We start from the raw sequence: 18,072 nt of genomic DNA, 5'->3' as shown, positions 1-18,072 counted from the left end.
TGCAAGGAGGTAAACTGCAGGGAGGCAGAGGCCAAAGGGTGGGGGCTGGTGAGTGCGTGGGGTTACATTTGGTGTATAAAATGCACCCAAATTTTCACCCTCTCTTAGCGGGGAAAAGGTGCATTTTATACTCTGAAAAATACGGTAGATGCTGCTTGGATTGTGCCACTGTGGCTGACATCTTGCCTTTCTTGACCACACCCTGAGGACTCACCTGCCCCTCACCACCACCCCCAAGCAGACAGAAGACCCACCTTGAGCAAGGACCTCTTCCTCAATATTGTCATCTTCACTGAAGTCGATGTAGGCCTCCAGATGAGCCAGGGTCTGCAGAAGAAAAATACTCAGAACTATTTTTCTTCAGGGGGAAAGAGGAGGAGGGGGAGAAGGCTGCAGAGAAAGGATGTTTAAATATTTATGGAATATTTGATGATTGTTCCATATAAATGAGTAATAGTCTAATCTAATAAATGAGTCTGATAGTGCCTTTTCTGACGGGCTAATTCTATTAAAAGGCATAAAGTTTTATGAGCTGGTATGACCTCCTACATCAGCTTAGACACTCAAAGCATGAAATGAGTATAGCAGCAGATAGGGCTGGAAAGGACCTTGAAGGTCTTCTAGTCCAACCCTCTGCCCAAGGCAGGAATCTTTATATCATCCTGGAAAAATAGTTATCCACTCTTTTCTTGAAAACCTCCTACGATGGAGCCCTCTCAACTCTGGGAGGCAGGCTGCTCCACTGATTAATTGTACTAACTTTCAGGAAATTTCTCCTTAGTTATAGATTGCTTCTCTACTCATTAGTTTCCACCAGAGGTGAAATTCAGCAGGTTCTGACAGGCTCTGGAGAACCAATAGTGGAAATTTTGAGTAGTTCGGAGAACCGGCAAATGCCACCTCTGACTGGCCCCGGAGTGGGACTGGAATGAAGATTTTGCAATATCTTTCCTCCAGGAGTGGAGAGGGAATGGAGATTTTGCAGTATCCTTCTCCTGCCACGCCCATAGAACCGGTAGTAAAAAAGTTTGGATTTCACCATTTGTTTCCACCCATTGCTTCTTGTTTTGCCTTCAGGTGCTTTGGAAAATTGTGGCAGCCCCTTAGATATTGGACCACGGCTACCATGTCACTCCTAGTTCTTCTTTTCATTAAACTAGACATACCCAATTCCAGCAACCGTACTTTAAATGTTTTAGCCTCCCGTTCCCTAATCATCTTTGTTGCTCTTCTCTCCACTCTTTCTAGAGTCTCAACATATTTGGATGCAGTATTCTAATTGTGGCCTTACTAAAGCATTATAAAGTCTTATTAGCACTTCATGTGATCTTGATTCTATCCCTCTGTTAATGCAGCCTAGAAGTGTGCTAGCTTTTTTGGCAGCTGCAGCACACAAGTGGCTCATATTTTAAGTAAGCTATGCTAGGTTTGCTTATAGGTTTTCTCAATTGCAATGCATGCAAAGTTGGACAATAAGAAAGGCTGAGTGCCAAAGAATTGAGGCCTTTGAACTATGGTGCTGGAGAAGACTCCTGTGAGTCCCTTGGACTGCAAGGGATTCAAACCGGTCAGTCCTAGAGGAGATCAACCCGGTCTGCTCTTTAGAAGGCCAGATCCTGAAGAGGAAACTCAAATACTCTGACCACCTAATGAGAAGGAAGGACTCACTGGAGAAGAGCCTAATGCTGGGAACGATTGAGGGCAAGAGAAGAAGGGGACGACAGAGAATGAGGTGGCTGGATGGAGTCCCTGAAGCAGTCGGCCTGAGCTTAAATGGACTCCAGAGGATGGTAGAAGACAGGAAGACCAGGAGGAACATTGTCCATGGGGTCATGATGGATCGGACACGAGTTTGCAACTAACAACAACAATGATTAGCTCCTGGTTGTGTGGCTGGCTGGAGTAATTCATGCACCTTTTGGAGAGCACATGCTTATGACTCTTGATTAATTTATCTTTTCTTTATATTTTTTTTCCTTTTTCCCCCCTTTTATTTGTTTAAATTTTATTTTCCGTTTTCATAACATACAATCACATGTATACTATACATAGCCAGTATCCTATAGTATTAAATAGTAATTACAACAGTTCCTCTTGTCACATGCTTATGACTCTTAAAGGGTGAAGGCAAAATCCATGTCCTCCTTCCCCTGAAAAGAACAAATTTGGACCTTAGGTTTCTGGAGAACTAAAGCTAGTCCTTGACTTACAATTCATTTCATGATTGTTCAAAGTTAAGACGGCATTGAAAAATGTGACTTATTACCATTTTCCATAGTTATGACCTTTTCAACATCTCCATCGTCACGTGATCAAAATTCAGAAGCTTGGCAACTGGTTCATATTTATGACGGTTGCAGCATCCCAGAGCCATGTGATCACCTTTTGCAACTTTCTGACCAGCAAAGTCAATGGGGAAGCCAGATTCACTTAACAATCAAGTTACTTGTCAGGCCTGCAGTTATATCCCTTTTAGGATCTTTGGCCTGCCACACTCTCTCTTATTTCATTATGCTGTTTCATTAGTCTAGTAGTTGGGAGGGGGGAATAGAAAGGAGTAGAATTGTGGAATGTGTTGTTGTCATTCTTTTCTAGCAGCCCAAGGTCATCTTTTGTCTCTGCACCTCTGCACCTGACTGGAATCAGCTGGGTGGAGATGCCAGCGTGGAAGAAGAAGATTGGACCATGTGATGGACTCCTGGGAAGGGAGAGGAGGGCCAGTCAGTCCTTGCAACTACCACTTTGGTGAACCAGATGTAAAATTAACATCTGGTTCACCTGAACCGGTCCGTACCGGCTGAATCCCACTCCTGCAACCTTCTGACAAGCAAGGTCAATGGAGAAGTCAAATTCACTTAACAACCCGTGTTACTAATTTAACAACTGCAGCGGTTCACTTAACAACTATGGCAATGAAGGTCGTAAAATGGGGGCAAAACTCATTTAACTGTCTTGGTTAGCAATGGAAATTTTGGGCTCAGTTGTGGTTGTAAGTCAAGGACTGCCTGTATTAATCATCGTTTTTATATTTCTATTTTTACTACATTATAAGCCACCCGGAGCAGTGGTGGGTTTCAATTTTTTAGAACCTCTTCTGTAGGTGTGGCCTGCTTTGTGGGAGTGGCTTGCCGGCCATGTGACCGGGTGAGAGTGGCCAACTTGTAAAATGCTGTGAAACTCACTTAACAATGCTCTTGCTTAGCAACCAAAATGTTGGCTCAGAAACTCTGGCATTTGAAACACGCAAGTCTTAAAACTGCCAAGTTACAAGACCCTTGCACCCCTAACCCTTTAAAAAAAACCCAGGGGTGTTCAAACTTGACAGCTTTAAGACTTGTGGACTTCAACTCCCAGAATTCCTCCTCTCGCTCTTCATTTTGATGATGTGCAGACGGGCGGAGGGAGGGAGCTGGAACCAGTTCTAAACGGCACTGTAGATTTGTGGAACCTCTTCTATAGAAGAGGTTAGAACTGGCAGAAACCCACTCCTGACCCAGAGGAGCTTTGAATACGGGCAGCATATAAATTTAAGACACAAATAAAATGAGATGCTCCGGTTTCTAAAACTTCTAAACACACGCATACACTCAGCCTTGCTCCTTGCCTTTGTGAGGGTGTCAGTCCAACGCTGATAGAGCTGACCCAATTCCCCGTCCATCTGACGTAAGGCCTGCCGACGCTGGCCTTCCGTCTCCGCATGAATCAGGTCTCCTAGGCCTTCAGCAGCCGTCAGGTCTAGCTTGCCATTCTGGAAGGCCCGTTTGGTGAATTCTCCAGGTTCAGCAAAGCGCAGCTCAGGAAGTACACCTGAAATCAGGAAGAGACTCCCCACTGGGATCCTTTACTGCTTCCCCAGCAAAGAGATAACCTTCCCTTGCAGAATGGTTGGGAAAGAAGGATTAGCCAGAATATTGAAAGACTCACCCAAAGCATTCAAGACGCCGCTCACCACAGCTGGGCCACCATGCACATGGAACTCAACACTATCCTCGCCTGTGAAACTACCTGGTCCTGAGGAAAAATAACAAAGTTGGAATTAACTCAATACATCACAAGGTCTAACCCTAACCCTAACCCTAACCCATTCAGTTCCTCAGAGGGAGTCTTCTGCTTCATCCCTTAACAGAGTTCAAGGGAGATTTTCTGGTGGCTGAAGAAACTTAGGAATGTAGACTCACAGGGCTGGAACTGTTGTGGCCAGCCAGCAGCCAGTGGGCAGTGGAGCTGGCATCAGATTTGGGCAGTGAGGAGGCTGGGGCGGAACATAGGCCAGTCCTGGAGGCTGCAGAAGGCTCACACAAGGGCTCTGTGTCAGAGGCAGAGAGGAGGCCAGAGGCATATGTCAGCTATCAGCTGCCTTCAGCATCAGACATCAGTGAGGCAGACAAACAGCTGGAGCCTGTTCCCAGTGTGCACATGCACAGAGTTGCCAGACGATGGGAACAGCTAAAGAACAGGGGTCAACTTGGGAGTGAGGCCAGCGATGAATGGCCCTCCCAGAGGAAATAAAAGAGGAGCAAAAGGGGAGTGGAGTTTGCAGGAGACAATTAGTTCGCTTAACTTGTTCGTGACACTCCAAGACTCCTTGGCCAGTTTTGTAGATATCGGCCTGGCAGCTCTCCAAGCCAGAGAAGGTCTGTGACTGTAAATCCTCCCTTAAAAGACTTTGCTGGATATGAATGAGCAGAATTTACAGCAAATTAATAAAAGGGTTTTTTGTCGAGACAAGGAGTTGTTTCGTGGTTTGGGGAAGCCAAAGTCAGAACACTTTTGCTGTGGTTAGGCACAAGCAAACATCTGTCCTAGGCCCCAAATTAAATAGATTTAGATCCAGCAAGCAAGTTTCTTAGGTGAAGAACTCTTGGGAAGCCTCGGTCAGAACAGGAATGGACCTTGGAAGTCTTCTAATCCAACCCTCTGATCAAGGCAAGAGTCCTTATATCATCCCAGACAAATGGATCTCCAATGTTTTTCTTGAAAACCTCCAGCAATGGAGCACCCACAACTCAGGGATGCTAGCTGATCCATTCATTAATTGTTCTGCCAGGAAATTTCTTCTTATTTCCAGGTGGGATCTCCCTCTGAAGAGTTTCCCCCCATTTTTTCTTATCCTGCCTTCAGGTGGTATGGAGAATATACCTCAATGCCCTTTTTCCTGAGACAGCACTTCGGGTATTAGAAGAAGGCTATCATGAGCCTGAGTGAGGTGGGAATGGGGATTTTGCAGTATCCTTTCCCTGGAGTGGGGTGGGAATGAGGATTTTGCAGTATCCTTCCCCTGGAGTGGAGTGGGGATGGGGATTTTGCAGTATTCTTCCCCTTGAGTGGGTTGGGAATGGAGATTTTGCAGTATCCTTCCCCTCGAGTGAGGTGGGAATGGGGATTTTGCAGTAACCTTCCCCTGGAGGGGGGAGGGAATGGGGATTTTGCAGTATCCTTCCCCTGGAGTGGAGTGGGGATGGGGATTTTGCAGTATCCTTCCCCTGGAGCGGGGTGGGAATGGAGATTTTGCAGTATACTTTCCCTGGAGGGGGTTGAGAATGGGGATTTTGCATAAACTTTCCCTGGAGTGGAGTGGGAATGGAGATTTTGCAATATCCTTCCCCTCGAATGGGTTGGGAATGGGGATTTTTGCAGTATCCTTTCCCTGGAGTGAGATGGGAATGGGGATTTTGCAGTATCCTTTCCCTGGAGTGGGGTAGGAATGGGGATTTTGCAGTATCCTTCCCCTGCCATGCCCACCAAGCCACACCCACAGAACCGGTAGTAAGATTTTTTGATTTTCCCCACTGGTCTAAACGCAAATGCCCTTGAAGACCCTCTGGAAGCTTGCAGTGGTTTAGCATGCAGTAGCCAGGCAGTGATGAACATGTTTAGCTTGACTAATACAATGCCTCTACATCTGGAACTGAATTTTCCAGGTGCAGTTCGAGACACTAAATTTCTTACTTGTAAAGTCCTACATGGCTTATGACCTGCTTATACTGCAAATCACCTGCTCCAAAATGAATTTCTCCATCGAGATTTGGAAGAGTATCTATCCATCTCTATCCATCCATCCATCCATCTCTATCTCTTTCTCACTCCCCCTCTTCCCTCCCCCCCCTCTCTTTTGGATTGTATCATTGTGGTTTTTTGTTGGTCTGTTATTTTAATCCTTACTTTTACTGCAGAATGCTCAAAGCCATTTGGAGTGGAGTAGCATAGAAACAACAACAATACAAATAAATAAACAGAATGAAATCTATGCATTCCAAAGGGCACCAATGAAAATGATCACCAGGCAGAATTTCAGTCCCAGACTGAGCTAGGACCAAAAGGAATGCTACTTGTTCCTTTATTGTGGCAGGTAATTTGCTCTGTTTTGTAAATTGCTGGGTTCATGGTGTTCTTTGAGCTTGGGTGGCCTTCTGCAGACGTTTCATTACTAGGCTCAATGATGTCATCATTCTTCCATGCCCTGATAATCTAACCTAGTAATGAAATGTCTGCAGAAATACATCCACGTTCAAAGAAGACGCAAAAACTCAACAGTTCACCCCTGAATTATGTAGTGTCTGTACTAGTGGAATCTGTACTTCTTGTTGTTCAGTCTGAGAAACAACCTCCTTCCAGTCTAATTAAACGTGACATCTTTCATGTGGTAGCCTCATGTTCAAGGTCTTTCTCTGTTTCATGTTTTCCCTCAAAGGGGTGGGTGGGGGATCCTGTTGCATTAACTAGTTGCTTCAACTGGGCTTGATAGCAACCACCAATTTTCTTCAGAACCGTCATGGCATGTGCCTTCTTCCTTCATAGGTTACCAGATTCCATCTGAATGTTTGATTCCTGTAACAATTTAGGGCAAGAATTACAAAAATTACTACCCTAGGGCCGTGATGGCGAACGTATGGCACACGTGCCACAGGGGGCACACAGAGCCCTCACTGCAGTTACGCGAGCTGTGGCCCCAGCTCAGCTCCACTGTGCATGCGTGTGCGCCTCCCGCCAGCCATCTGATTTTTGGGTCTCTGCAGCGCATGCGCAGGGGGCGGTGTGTGTGTTGCCTGAGCATTAAATTATGGGTGCATGCACACGTGGGAGTGTCACGCGTGTGCACATGCTTTTGGCACGTGACGACAAAAAGGTTAGCCATCACTGACCTAGGGCAAGGGTCGGCAAACTTAAACACTCAAAGAGCTATTTGGACCCGTTTCCCACAGAAAAGAAAACACCGGGAGCCACAAAGGTCCTAACCGGAAGCCCCCTGTTCAATTCTGGAGCTGCCCGGAAGTTCAGTTCCATCTGCCAGCCAATGTCGGCTGGCGACTCCCCGGGGGAGGGCCTTTTCTGTGGCTGCTCCGGCTCTATGGAACGATCTCCCCATTGAGATCCGGACCCTTACTACCCTTCCGGCATTCCGCAAAGCAACTAAGACCTGGCTGTTCCGGCAGGCCTGGGGCTGTTGAATCATCCAGCCCTATCCGATGTTACGACTGTTGTTGAATTTTTAAATTGTTGTTTTTTATTTTTGTACCCCCCTTCCCTTTTTATTGTTAGCCGCCCTGAGTCTTCCGGGAATAGGGCAGCATACAAGCCAAATAAATCAAATTTTAAAAAAAATCAAATAGAGTTTCCTCCTAGCGCAGCATACTTTTTCCTCTCCCTGTCATAACCGAAAGCCCTATCAATTGTGGAGACAACTGGAAAACCCTCCCCTGGCCATAGAGTCTTCTCCTGGCGCACTGTGCTCCTCCCCCTCCCGGAAGCTCCTCTCAAAATTGTGGCCCGGACTGGTGAGGGAGCCACAGTAGAGGCAGGAAAGAGCCACAGATTGCTGACCCCTGACCTAGGGGAACCCAACTGAGCATAAACAGCAAATAAAAAAGTGCTTATTAGAAATAACAAGGCCCACAAAGCTAATGAGAGCATAACACCACTGCAGAACCTTTCAGAGAAGGTGTGGCTCTATAAACATTTTTTTAAAATACAAGAGATATGCTGCTATGAAGGATTTGGGGGATGGTTTTAATACAAGCAGTTAGAACCAAGGATGGACTTATTCATTTTTTTAGCATATCCCAGAGGTCATTTTAAAAACGGCACTATTCCATCTATAACTGTCTGGTTTGGCTCTGCAAGCAAACAAGACAGACACAGACTGCAACAGATAATTAGAACTGCGGAAAAAACAATTACTACCAATCTGCCTTCCATTGAGGGCCTGTATAATGCATGAGTCAAAAAGAGGGCTGTGAAAATATCTACACACCCCTTACATCCTGGACATAAATTGTTTCAACTTCTGCCCTCAAAATGATGCTATAGGGCCCTGCACACCAGAACAACTAGACACAAGTCAGTTTTCCCCCCGAAAAACCATCACTCTGCTAAACGACTAATTTCCACAACACTGTCAAATTATTTACTAAGACTATATTACAATTATTATTCTCTTCCTTCCTAGTACCTATCTCTTCCCACATGGCTATAACCATGTTGCTTGTATCTTTACAATTTATATTGTTTTATTGTCTCCTAGTATGATTTGATTGCTTATTAGTATTTTATGACTATTACTAAGTGTTGCCTCTTATGATTCTTGATGGATATATTTTATTTTTTCTTTATGTATACTGAGAGCTTATGCACCAAAGACAAATCCCCTTGTGTGTCCAATCACACTTGGTCAATAAAGAATTCTATTCTATTCTGTTCTATTCTAAATGGCCGTATTCCACCTGAAGCATTTTAAGGAAATGTGAAAAGATGAATATTTGGCTCTAAAAAGCCATTTATAAAAGACCTCTACAAGCTTGGCAGTTGGTCCTGCTGAAGATAAGAACTTAATTGCTTATTTAAGACCAGGAAAGGCTCCACAATGATTCAATTCCTGTGTTAATTAAAAGTAATTCAACTTGGTAGGCACCAATTTTGGCTTCACTGTTTATATTTATGGATAAATATGCCTGTATGCCTATTTACTTGTAATGATAATTCCCATCTTTACAAAAGGGAATTCAACAAATTACAGACTCATCGGTTTGCTTAATTAACTGCAAATGTGTTGCAATGTCAGACTGTGTGTGCGTGTGTGTGTGTGTGTTTGTGTTTGAGTGAATGAGAAGTGGAGAGATTGATTGGAACATGAGAGCCTCCTGGTGGAAGAACAAGTTGGGCTTCCAAGAGGATTATTCTACTATTAACCAGTATCTAATGCTCTAATACTTAATAGGTAAATGTAAAGGTTCTCCTCGCACATATATACAGTTGTTCCCGACTCTAGGGGGTGATGCTCATCTCCGTTTCAAAGCCAAAGAGCCAGCGCTGTCTGAAGACATCTCCGTGGTCATGTGGCCAGCATGACTAAACGCCGAAGGCGCAGGGAACATTATTACCTTCCCACCAAAGGTGGCTCCTATTTTTCTACTTGCACTGCTAGGTTGGCCTGAGCTTTTGAACTTCTAGGTTGGCAGAAGCTGGAACAAGTAATGAGAGCTCACTCCATTACACGCACTAGGGATTCAAATTGCCGAACTGCTGACCTTTCTGATCGACAAGCTTAGTGTCTTAGCCACTGAGCCACCGCGTCCCTAATACTTAATAGAAACATATTAATTGTTAGTACATAGTGGATTTTTTAAATCAACAGAGAAGAATTAATTTCTCTTACCACAATGTAGCTGAAGTAGAATTCCCATATTTCTCATTTATTTGTTTCAATACCTAATCTACCTTGAAGGGCTGATATAGTACTGAAAACCTAATAGCATTCTCTTTTTCTCACTCTTATACCACAGAGCATCAAAGTGTGGCAATCTTGAGCTGCTTACTCACACTCTCCTGATTTCCCACATTAAGCTCATGTTTTGTTAATAGTTTCCATATATTTTCAGAGTCCTCTATATTTTGATAGGTCCAGCCTTCACTGATTATAACAAGTGACCGTAACGCCATAACATACAGTTAGTTCTTAAAATTATTAGCACAGCTGAACCCAACATTTCCCTCTCTTTGATCCCTCCAATAAGTATCCAAAATCTAATGCTTTCATATTAGAACTCTGACCTTATCATGGGGGGGGGGGGTGTTTACAATTATTTTACATATCAATCTACTCCAGTGTGGCTAACCTTTTCTAGAATGAGTGCCCAAAGTGCATGTGTAAATGCGCGCACGACCTGAACCCCCAAAATGCAATGTGCCCACAGGCCCTGGACATGTGCCACCCCATACACCCTGCACCCCTGTCCATGCTCTCACAGCCCGCCCCACACCCCACGCACATGTACGGCAGAGACCCAAAGACCCGCTACCTGGTGGGATGCATGGACGCATGTGCGGCAGAGCTGAACTGGGGCAACAGTTCGCATGCCATCAGAGAGGGTGCTGTGTGCCATCACAGATCTATTCAGTTGAGAAGGACATTGGTAATACAACAGAGAATTATGTACTTTATAAACTTTAATGTTGGACAAGAATCAATACAATAGATATGCTTAGGTACAGGGGTGAAATCCAGCAGGTTCTGACGGGTTCTGGAAAACCAGTAGCAAAAACTTTGAGTAATTTGGAGAACTGGCAAACTGGCTGGCCCCAGACTCAAATGGGAATGGAGATTTTGCAGTATCCTTCCCCTGACACGCCCACCAAACCATGCCCCCCCCCCCCAGTCATACCATGCCCACCAAGCCAGGCCCACAGAACCGGTAGTAAACAAAATTGAATTTGCTTAGGTACTTTAAAATTCTAACCTGGGAACCAGAGTACAAGGCCTTGGTCCAGGATCTCACAAGAGCTGGGATCACAGATCCTACGTAAAGTAGCTGTTCTGGGAGGTGGTGGCTTCTTTGTCCCAGTCATGCAGAGCAAGGCTGAACGGCTAGCGGGGCCACTGGTTCGAATCACAGCCACTCCACATTTTCCTTGGCCGGAAGACAAGGCAAAGATGGTGTCCCTCTTTGCAGCCTGGCAATATAACCTGAAAAACAGGAAGGGAAAAAGAGAGTCAGTTTGGTCTAGTGGTTAAGGCATCAGGCTAGAAAACAAGAGATCAACACGAGATCATATATGAAAATTAGTGCATTTCTTTTGATGATGACAAACGTGTCATCCACATAGCAGCCCAAAAGGGGGACATAAATCACGCAGCCACTCCAATACTGTCAACGTATCTTCTTCGCATTCAAAAGAGAAATGTATGAACAAATAAAAGGGACGCTCATGCAATCAATCTGGAGCTCTGTTATCAGCTACAGAGGCCTTCAGGAAAGCCTTGCTGGCTGCAGAAGAAATCGTCCGAGGAATGCGAAGTGTGGCTGCAACTATCCGAAGGTAGGTAGTAGGCAGTGGTGGGTTTCAAAATTTTTTAGAACCTCTTGTGTCGATGTGGCCTGCTTTGTGGGAGTGACTTGCCGGCCATGTGATTGGGTGGGTGTGGATTGCTGGCCATGTGACTGGGAGGGCGTGGCTTACCAGCCATGTGACTGGGTAGGCGTGGCCAACTTGTAAAATGTGGTGAAACTCACTTAACAGCGCTCTTGCTTAGCAACCGAAATGTTGGCTCAGAAACTCTGGCATTTGAAGCACACAAGTCTTAAAGCTGTCAAGTTACAAGACCCTTGCACTCCTAAGCCTTTAGAACCCCCCCCCCCCCATGAGTGCTCAAAATTGACAGCTTTAAGACTTATGGACTTCACCTCCCAGAATTCCTCCTCCAGTGATGTTGACTCAGGAACTCTGGCTTGAAGTGTGCAAGTCTTAAAGCTGTTAAGTTACAAGATCCTTGCACCCCTAACCTTTTAGAGAAAAAACCCCCAGGGGTGTTTAAACCTGACAGCTTTAAGACTTGTGGACTTCAACTCCCAGAATTCCTCCTCTCGCTCTTCATTTTGATGGTGTGCAGACGGATGGGGGGAGGGAGCTGGAACCGGTTCTAAATGGCACTGTAGATTTGTGGAACCTCTTCTATAGAAGAGGTTAGAACTGGCAGGAACCCACCACTTGTAGTAGGGCAGCTCCACCCCCCACCCCCATCCCTACCCTAGCTTAATTTTTACCCATGCACCCTGGAGTGGGCAGGGTCTTAACTAGGGCTTATTTTGGGGGTAGGCAAAGGTGTCTTGCTCCTGGTTTGGCCCAGATTAGGAGAACCACTAGTAGCAGCAGGAGGAGGCTCCGCCCACCCGCCCAGACAGTTCTGCGAAGCACGTCCATGAGCAAACTGGTAGTAAAAAAATTAGCAACCCACCTCTGGGGGTAGGGCTTATATTAGCTGCACATGTAAAAATCAAGCTAGGACTTACTTTCTAAGTAGGTCATATTTTGGGGGAATCACGGTAGAACACGGTGCATTTTAAGACTACACACTTCGATTTTGGTGCCACCATGTGGATGACACATTTGTCATCAGAAGAAGAAATGCACTGAAAGACTTTCATACCCTACTGAACTCCATCTTCCCAGATATACTGTTCACAATGGAGGAAGAAACAGCCATTTTTAGATGTGCTTTTCACCATACAGAAAGACGGAAGCCTAGAAATCAGGGTTTATAGAAGGCCATTAACACCCCAGACATTCTGAGTTTCAAGAGTAACCATCCACTGTCATACACAAAGAGTTGTGTCAGAATACTATATGGCAGCGTGAGCACCCACTGTAGTGCCCAGCAAGTTGAACAACTGGAAAGCTGGTACCTACATGAACAATTCAAGCAGAATGAGTATCCACAATAGCATCCATTACAAGATGCGTGAGCAACACACAGGAGAGAGAAAGGAAGAAAGAAGACACAATAGCAATAGCAGTTAGACTTATATACCGCTTCATAGTGCTTTACAGCCCTCTCTAAGCGGTTTACAGAGTCAGCCTATTGCCCCCAACAATCTGGGTCCTCATTTTACCCACCTCGGAGGGATGGAAGGCTGAGTCATCCTCGAGCCGGTGAGATTTAAACTGCAGCTAGCATTCAGCTGAAGTAGCCTGCAGTACCGCACTCTAACCACTGCGCCATCTTGGCTCTTACAAGACCAACTACGGTATATGACACACCCTGGCATACATCAAAAACATTTAAGAAGCAGTAGATCTGCAAGTGGGGATCACGGACCGCCCAGATGCTACCATATGAATCCAAATCATGCATTGCAAAGATCGCTTGGAGGTAGGAGATACTTCTAATGTAATCTACCAGATCCCCTGCATGGATTGCCCCTGTGGCTGGGTAGGACAGAAGGGGAGGAAGCCTACCACCACATTGTAAGAACACAAGTGAGCAGTCAGACAAGGCAACCCAAACTCATTGGTAGCCTCACATTACAAAGAACCTTCAATTTTGCAGCTACTAAGATTGTTGGCCGAGCAGGTACAAAGATAGCCAGGAAAATGATTGAAGCCTGGGAAATGGGTCCCTTGTCAGTCAAGAGGAGTGCTGATCAGGTGCTTAGGAGCCAAGGACTTGGCAGCACAAGAAACAACAGCCAATAGCCGGTCATCAACACACCAATCGACAACTAAAAAAACACACACAACCAGACACCACATAAATATTACATATTGTATAGCCCAAAGCACACATTCTTCTAGGGAGAAGTTCCCTGAGGATGCAAGTCCAAAAGCTCGGAAGACAAAACCTTTGGTCCCAGTGACAGATCCAGTTTGGATCCTGCAATGTTTTCCTGGGAAACATATATTTGCCTTCATTCAAATACTGACCATCCTTAATGAATGAATTAAAAGGTGTTGTGATAAAGTAATCAGGCACTTGATCAAAAATGTTATGTGAGCCCAAATTACTGGAACCCCAAATTTACAGCAAGTTTCCTCCTATCTTGTGAAGATAAAGTGGAGAGAAGTAGATACTCAATTATTACACGTCAAGGCTATGGTTTTCCCAGTTGCAATGTATGGCTGTGGAAGTTGGACCATAAGGAAGGCTGAGCGCCAAAGAATTTAGGCCTTTGAATTATGGTGCTGGAGAAGACTCCTGCGAGTCCCTTGGATTGCAAGGCCATCAAACTGGTCAGTCCTAAAGGAGATCCACCTTGACTGCTCTTTAGAAGGCCAGATCCTGAAGAGGAAACTCAAATACTTGGGCCACCTAATGAGAAGGAAGAACTCACTGGAGAAGAGCCTAATGCTGAGAATGATTGAGGGCAAAGGGGGACAACAGAGAATGAGGTGACTGGATGGAGTCACCACAGCAGTCGTGTGAGCTTAAATGGACTCCAGAGGATGGTAGAGGACAGGAAGGCATGGAGGAATGTTGTCCATGAGGTCATGATGGGTCGGACATGACTTCACAATAACAGCAACAACAATCACCATAAGAAAAGTCTAAATCCTAATCTGATAAATAAATACAAGGGTCAGTGATGCCAACCTCAGATTCTTAACAGAGTGTAAAATAAAATAAGCAATTGTAGTGATATGTAGTGACTTTTGCAGATTAGGCAAGTGAGATAAGAGGCTACTGAGCCTACTGAAGCCATAGAGGTGTGGCAAACATCTCAGAAGGGACACCTCCACCCCCTTCTTGGTTTGCAAATGTCACAGGGGAGAGATCTATCCTTAGACTTACAAGATTCTGTTAATGTAACCTTACAATAAAGACTATGCAATACTCATGGACATACCTCTTGCCTGGACTACCTTGCAAGGCTGACAGTAACACTGTAACTCTACTTTTCTGCAAGGAGTTCCAGGGAAGCATATATCATTTCTCCTCATGGGTGAGGAGTTAAGAGTAAAAGTATGTCTAGACTACATATGATGGTCACTCATCAATTTTATACATGTAGGGTTATCCTGTCACTCCATGGAACTCTTGGAATCTTTAAGAACTAGAAAGCTGGCCAACAGAGAAAAGTGAAATATGCTCCTGAAGCTTATAACTTAAAGAGGCAACTTTCTCTTCTGTTGGATTTCTGTTTTCTATGCAATTGTTACAAAGGACTGGCTCTTTTAGAAAAGAAGGCAACGGTGAAGCAGGCAGAATTCCATTTGGAATATTGCATCCAGTTTTGGTCACCACCATATAAAAAAGATGTTGAGACTCTGAAAGAGCAACAGAGTGTTCCAATATTTGAGGGGCTGCCACAAAAAAGGGAGTCAACTTATTTTCCGAAGCACCCGAAGGTAGGACAAGAAACAATGGATGGAAACTAATCAAGGAGAGAATCAACCTAGCGTGGCACGACAAAACCGCGCTCGACTAAAGCGCGCCCAATTAAACCGCGTCGCTGACGTCATCAACAGGGCGACAACAGCGAGCGCGGAGAAAGAAGGGCGCTTTAAATAGCGCTTTGAAAGCAAGCCGATTCAAGTTAAGGTAAGGGTTAGGTTTAGGGTTAGCTTTGGGGTTAGGTTAAGGGTTAGGGTTAGGGTTAGGTTAAGGGTTAGGGTTAGGTTAAGGGTTAGGATTAGGTTTAGCGTTAGGTTAAGGGTTAGGTTTAGGGTTAGGTTTAGGGGGATTAGGTTTAGGGGGATTAGGTTTAGGGGGGTTAGGTTTAGGTTTAGGGGTTAATTTTAGGTTTAGCGTTTACAGCATGCTTCTGTCTCCGCGCTGTTGTCGTCCTGTGATGACGTCAGCTACGCGGTTTCGTCGAGTGCGCTTTAGTCGAATGCGGTTTTGTGGTGGAACCCAACCTAGAACTAAGGAGAAATTTCCTAGCAGTTAGAATTATAGATCAGCGGAACACCTTGCCTCCAGAACTTTTGGGTGCTCCATCACTGGAAGTTTTAAAGAAGAGATTGGACAAGAGCCAATCTGGGTTGGCCACTGCTTCCCAGCTTTTGGGCTTGTGCTAGAGCCCATCCTCAAATAACTTCTCTGATGATCCAAAAGCTCAGAAGACAAAACCTGTGGTCCCGATGACCGACCCAGACTGGATCCTCCAACATTATCCTGGGACACAAATATATTTCCCTCCGTTCATGAGAGATTGGACAGACATTTGGTCCAGAATGGTATAGGGTCTCCTACTTGTGCAGGGGGTGGACTAGTCCAGGGGTTTCCATCCTTGGCAATTTTAAGACTTGTGGACTTCAACTCCAGTCTTAAAGTTGCCAAGATGGAGACCCCTGGACTAGAAGACCTCCAAGGTCCTTTTCCACCTGTTACTCTAAACCTGTCCGCAGAGAATTGCACACCAAGAAAAGCACCTTTTCTCACGTGTCTTTTCAAAGGCGAAACTTAGCTATTTAGAGCCACCCACCTGCAGAAGAGCTTGCAGACCCTTCGATTCCTTACAGGCCACAGCCTTCTCTGCAAAAAAGGCCACATCGCTTCCCAGAAGGAATTAGAACAAAATCGTCCCTTTCTCCCCCCGCCAATCGCCCTCCCCCGGCTCCATCCTATCCAGCCTTTCTCCCCTGTGCAAGAACCCCACGCTTCCTTTGCTACCACGACCTGACGTTCGCTTTTGGCTTCAACTGAGGGCAACGTGCCCTTTTTGCAACGTGATTGGTCGAGAGGGAAGAGGGCGGGGCTTCGGAAAGGGCGGGGCGCCACGTTCTCCCTTTTATAGCTATTGTATAGCGGGCTCCGTAACTCAAAGCGCTATATGCGTCTTCGTTGCGTGGGGGATCGATTTGTTTCAGTCCGCTTACAAAGGGAATATAAACAATACGTTTGCAGAGTAATCTTGCATAATTCAATATAACCTTCAGCGCTTTTTTTTTAAAGGTGAGGTTCTTCTTGGGAGGAGTGTGCAGTATTAAAAAAATCAATTCGGGATGGTTACGATGATCGAATATTAAAGGGAGGAGTTAGTAAAGGAAGCCTAGAAGTAGGATTTTTTTAAACGAGATGACACGAGGCTGCTGTTGGGGAGAAGGCGATTCAACACGCACTCTTCGTATGCTCAGGCGTAGTCTTGCAGGGCAGGTGGTGGATCTGAGACCAAGTCAATCCCTGTCTGTACATCGCCTCCCTTAGGTGGAAGAGGCATGCACGCATCCGCAAGCTGAGAGATGACGTAGCAGCCTTGCTCCGCGTGGTGGGAAGCTCTTGGAAGGTCCCTGGCAGCGAGCGGGTAGCCCTAAAATAGAAGAGCAGTATAATTTTATTGCTGATTTATTTTAAACCTGTTGCTACAATACTACGCTTCTACATTTTTTTTGGGCTCGCGCAAACCACATTGTAGCACCCCGCTTCCCCGCAGTTCTGGTGGTTTGCTGCAAGAAAACCTACATTTAAAAAAAATCGCCCTTCCGCAAAACAGCCGGGCATGAGAAACATAAATTTTATTATCCGAGGTTTCCTCCGCCGCTTGGCGCTGCAGGAGGAGGATGCTTTGAATCTTTATTTTCCCCCCCTCCAGACTTAAAACCGCGGAAATGACCGCTTACTAGGACGTGGCCGAGAGGGAGACGGAATGGCAAGGTTTAAAACTCAAAGCCCCAAACGGATTTAATCTAGAATTTGCCAAGAATGTTTCAGAGGGGGGGTGATTAAAATTATATATTTCACAAAAAAGCCTCCTCCCACTTGATCAACACAAAAGTCATAACATCCTGATTTGGACATGACCTTTTTCCTAGAAATACAAACTGGAGAGACATGAGGCCGATCATGATTTAGGGCAGGGGTCTCCAACCTTGGCAACTTTAAGCCTGGTGGACTTCAACTCCCAGAATTAAAGTTGCCATGATTGGAGACCCCCGATTTAGGGGATGATTGTAGTGTTTGGGTGCTTAAAGCAGCTGTTGACTTTGCTGGCTAGGGAATTCTGGGAGTTGAAGTCCACCAAGGGTTAAAGTTGCCAAGGTTAGAGACCTCTGATTTAGGAGATGATTGTAGTGTTTGGGTACTTAAACAGTTATGTTGGCCCTAATACGTGATGCAATTCACCTATCATGCTTTTTAGGCTCGCCAACTTTAACATCTGGAGCCGGTAAACTAGAGAAAATGAGCTCATCTGACTATCATAACTATTTTCATCTGCAGGCTTATTTAGTTTTGCTTATTCATTTTATTATGTACTTATTTATGGGCCCCCAAGGAATTCAAGCCACATCCCAGCTTTTCCACCTCACTGTGTTTTTTATCTTTAGAACCACAGCCTCAGGTAGATTATTAGATCTGAGAAA

At 45.2% G+C, this 18,072-nt stretch overlaps 1 protein-coding gene across 2 annotated transcripts in view; it reads right to left on the bottom strand.

The window, feature by feature from the left end:
* The window catches only part of GTPBP3 (GTP binding protein 3, mitochondrial), a 28,721-nt gene extending 12,346 nt beyond the window's left edge, over window positions 1-16,375 (bottom strand). For both annotated transcript variants that reach the window (XM_032238782.1, XM_032238787.1), the window contains exons 1-5: window positions 16,197-16,375; window positions 10,734-10,960; window positions 3,925-4,011; window positions 3,605-3,807; window positions 255-327 (exon numbers count right to left, since the gene is read on the bottom strand). In XM_032238782.1, coding sequence (XP_032094673.1) covers window positions 255-327; window positions 3,605-3,807; window positions 3,925-4,011; window positions 10,734-10,960; window positions 16,197-16,264 — 658 coding nt within the window. In that variant the 5' untranslated portion in view covers window positions 16,265-16,375. The remainder of the gene's footprint in view (window positions 1-254; window positions 328-3,604; window positions 3,808-3,924; window positions 4,012-10,733; window positions 10,961-16,196) is intronic.
* Window positions 16,376-18,072: the final 1,697 nt, after the last annotated feature.

The sequence above is a fragment of the Thamnophis elegans genome, chromosome 1 (assembly GCF_009769535.1).
Source record: "Thamnophis elegans isolate rThaEle1 chromosome 1, rThaEle1.pri, whole genome shotgun sequence".
NCBI classification, from domain to species: Eukaryota; Metazoa; Chordata; class Lepidosauria; order Squamata; family Colubridae; genus Thamnophis; species Thamnophis elegans.
This window is presented reverse-complemented; position numbering and strand designations above follow the sequence as displayed.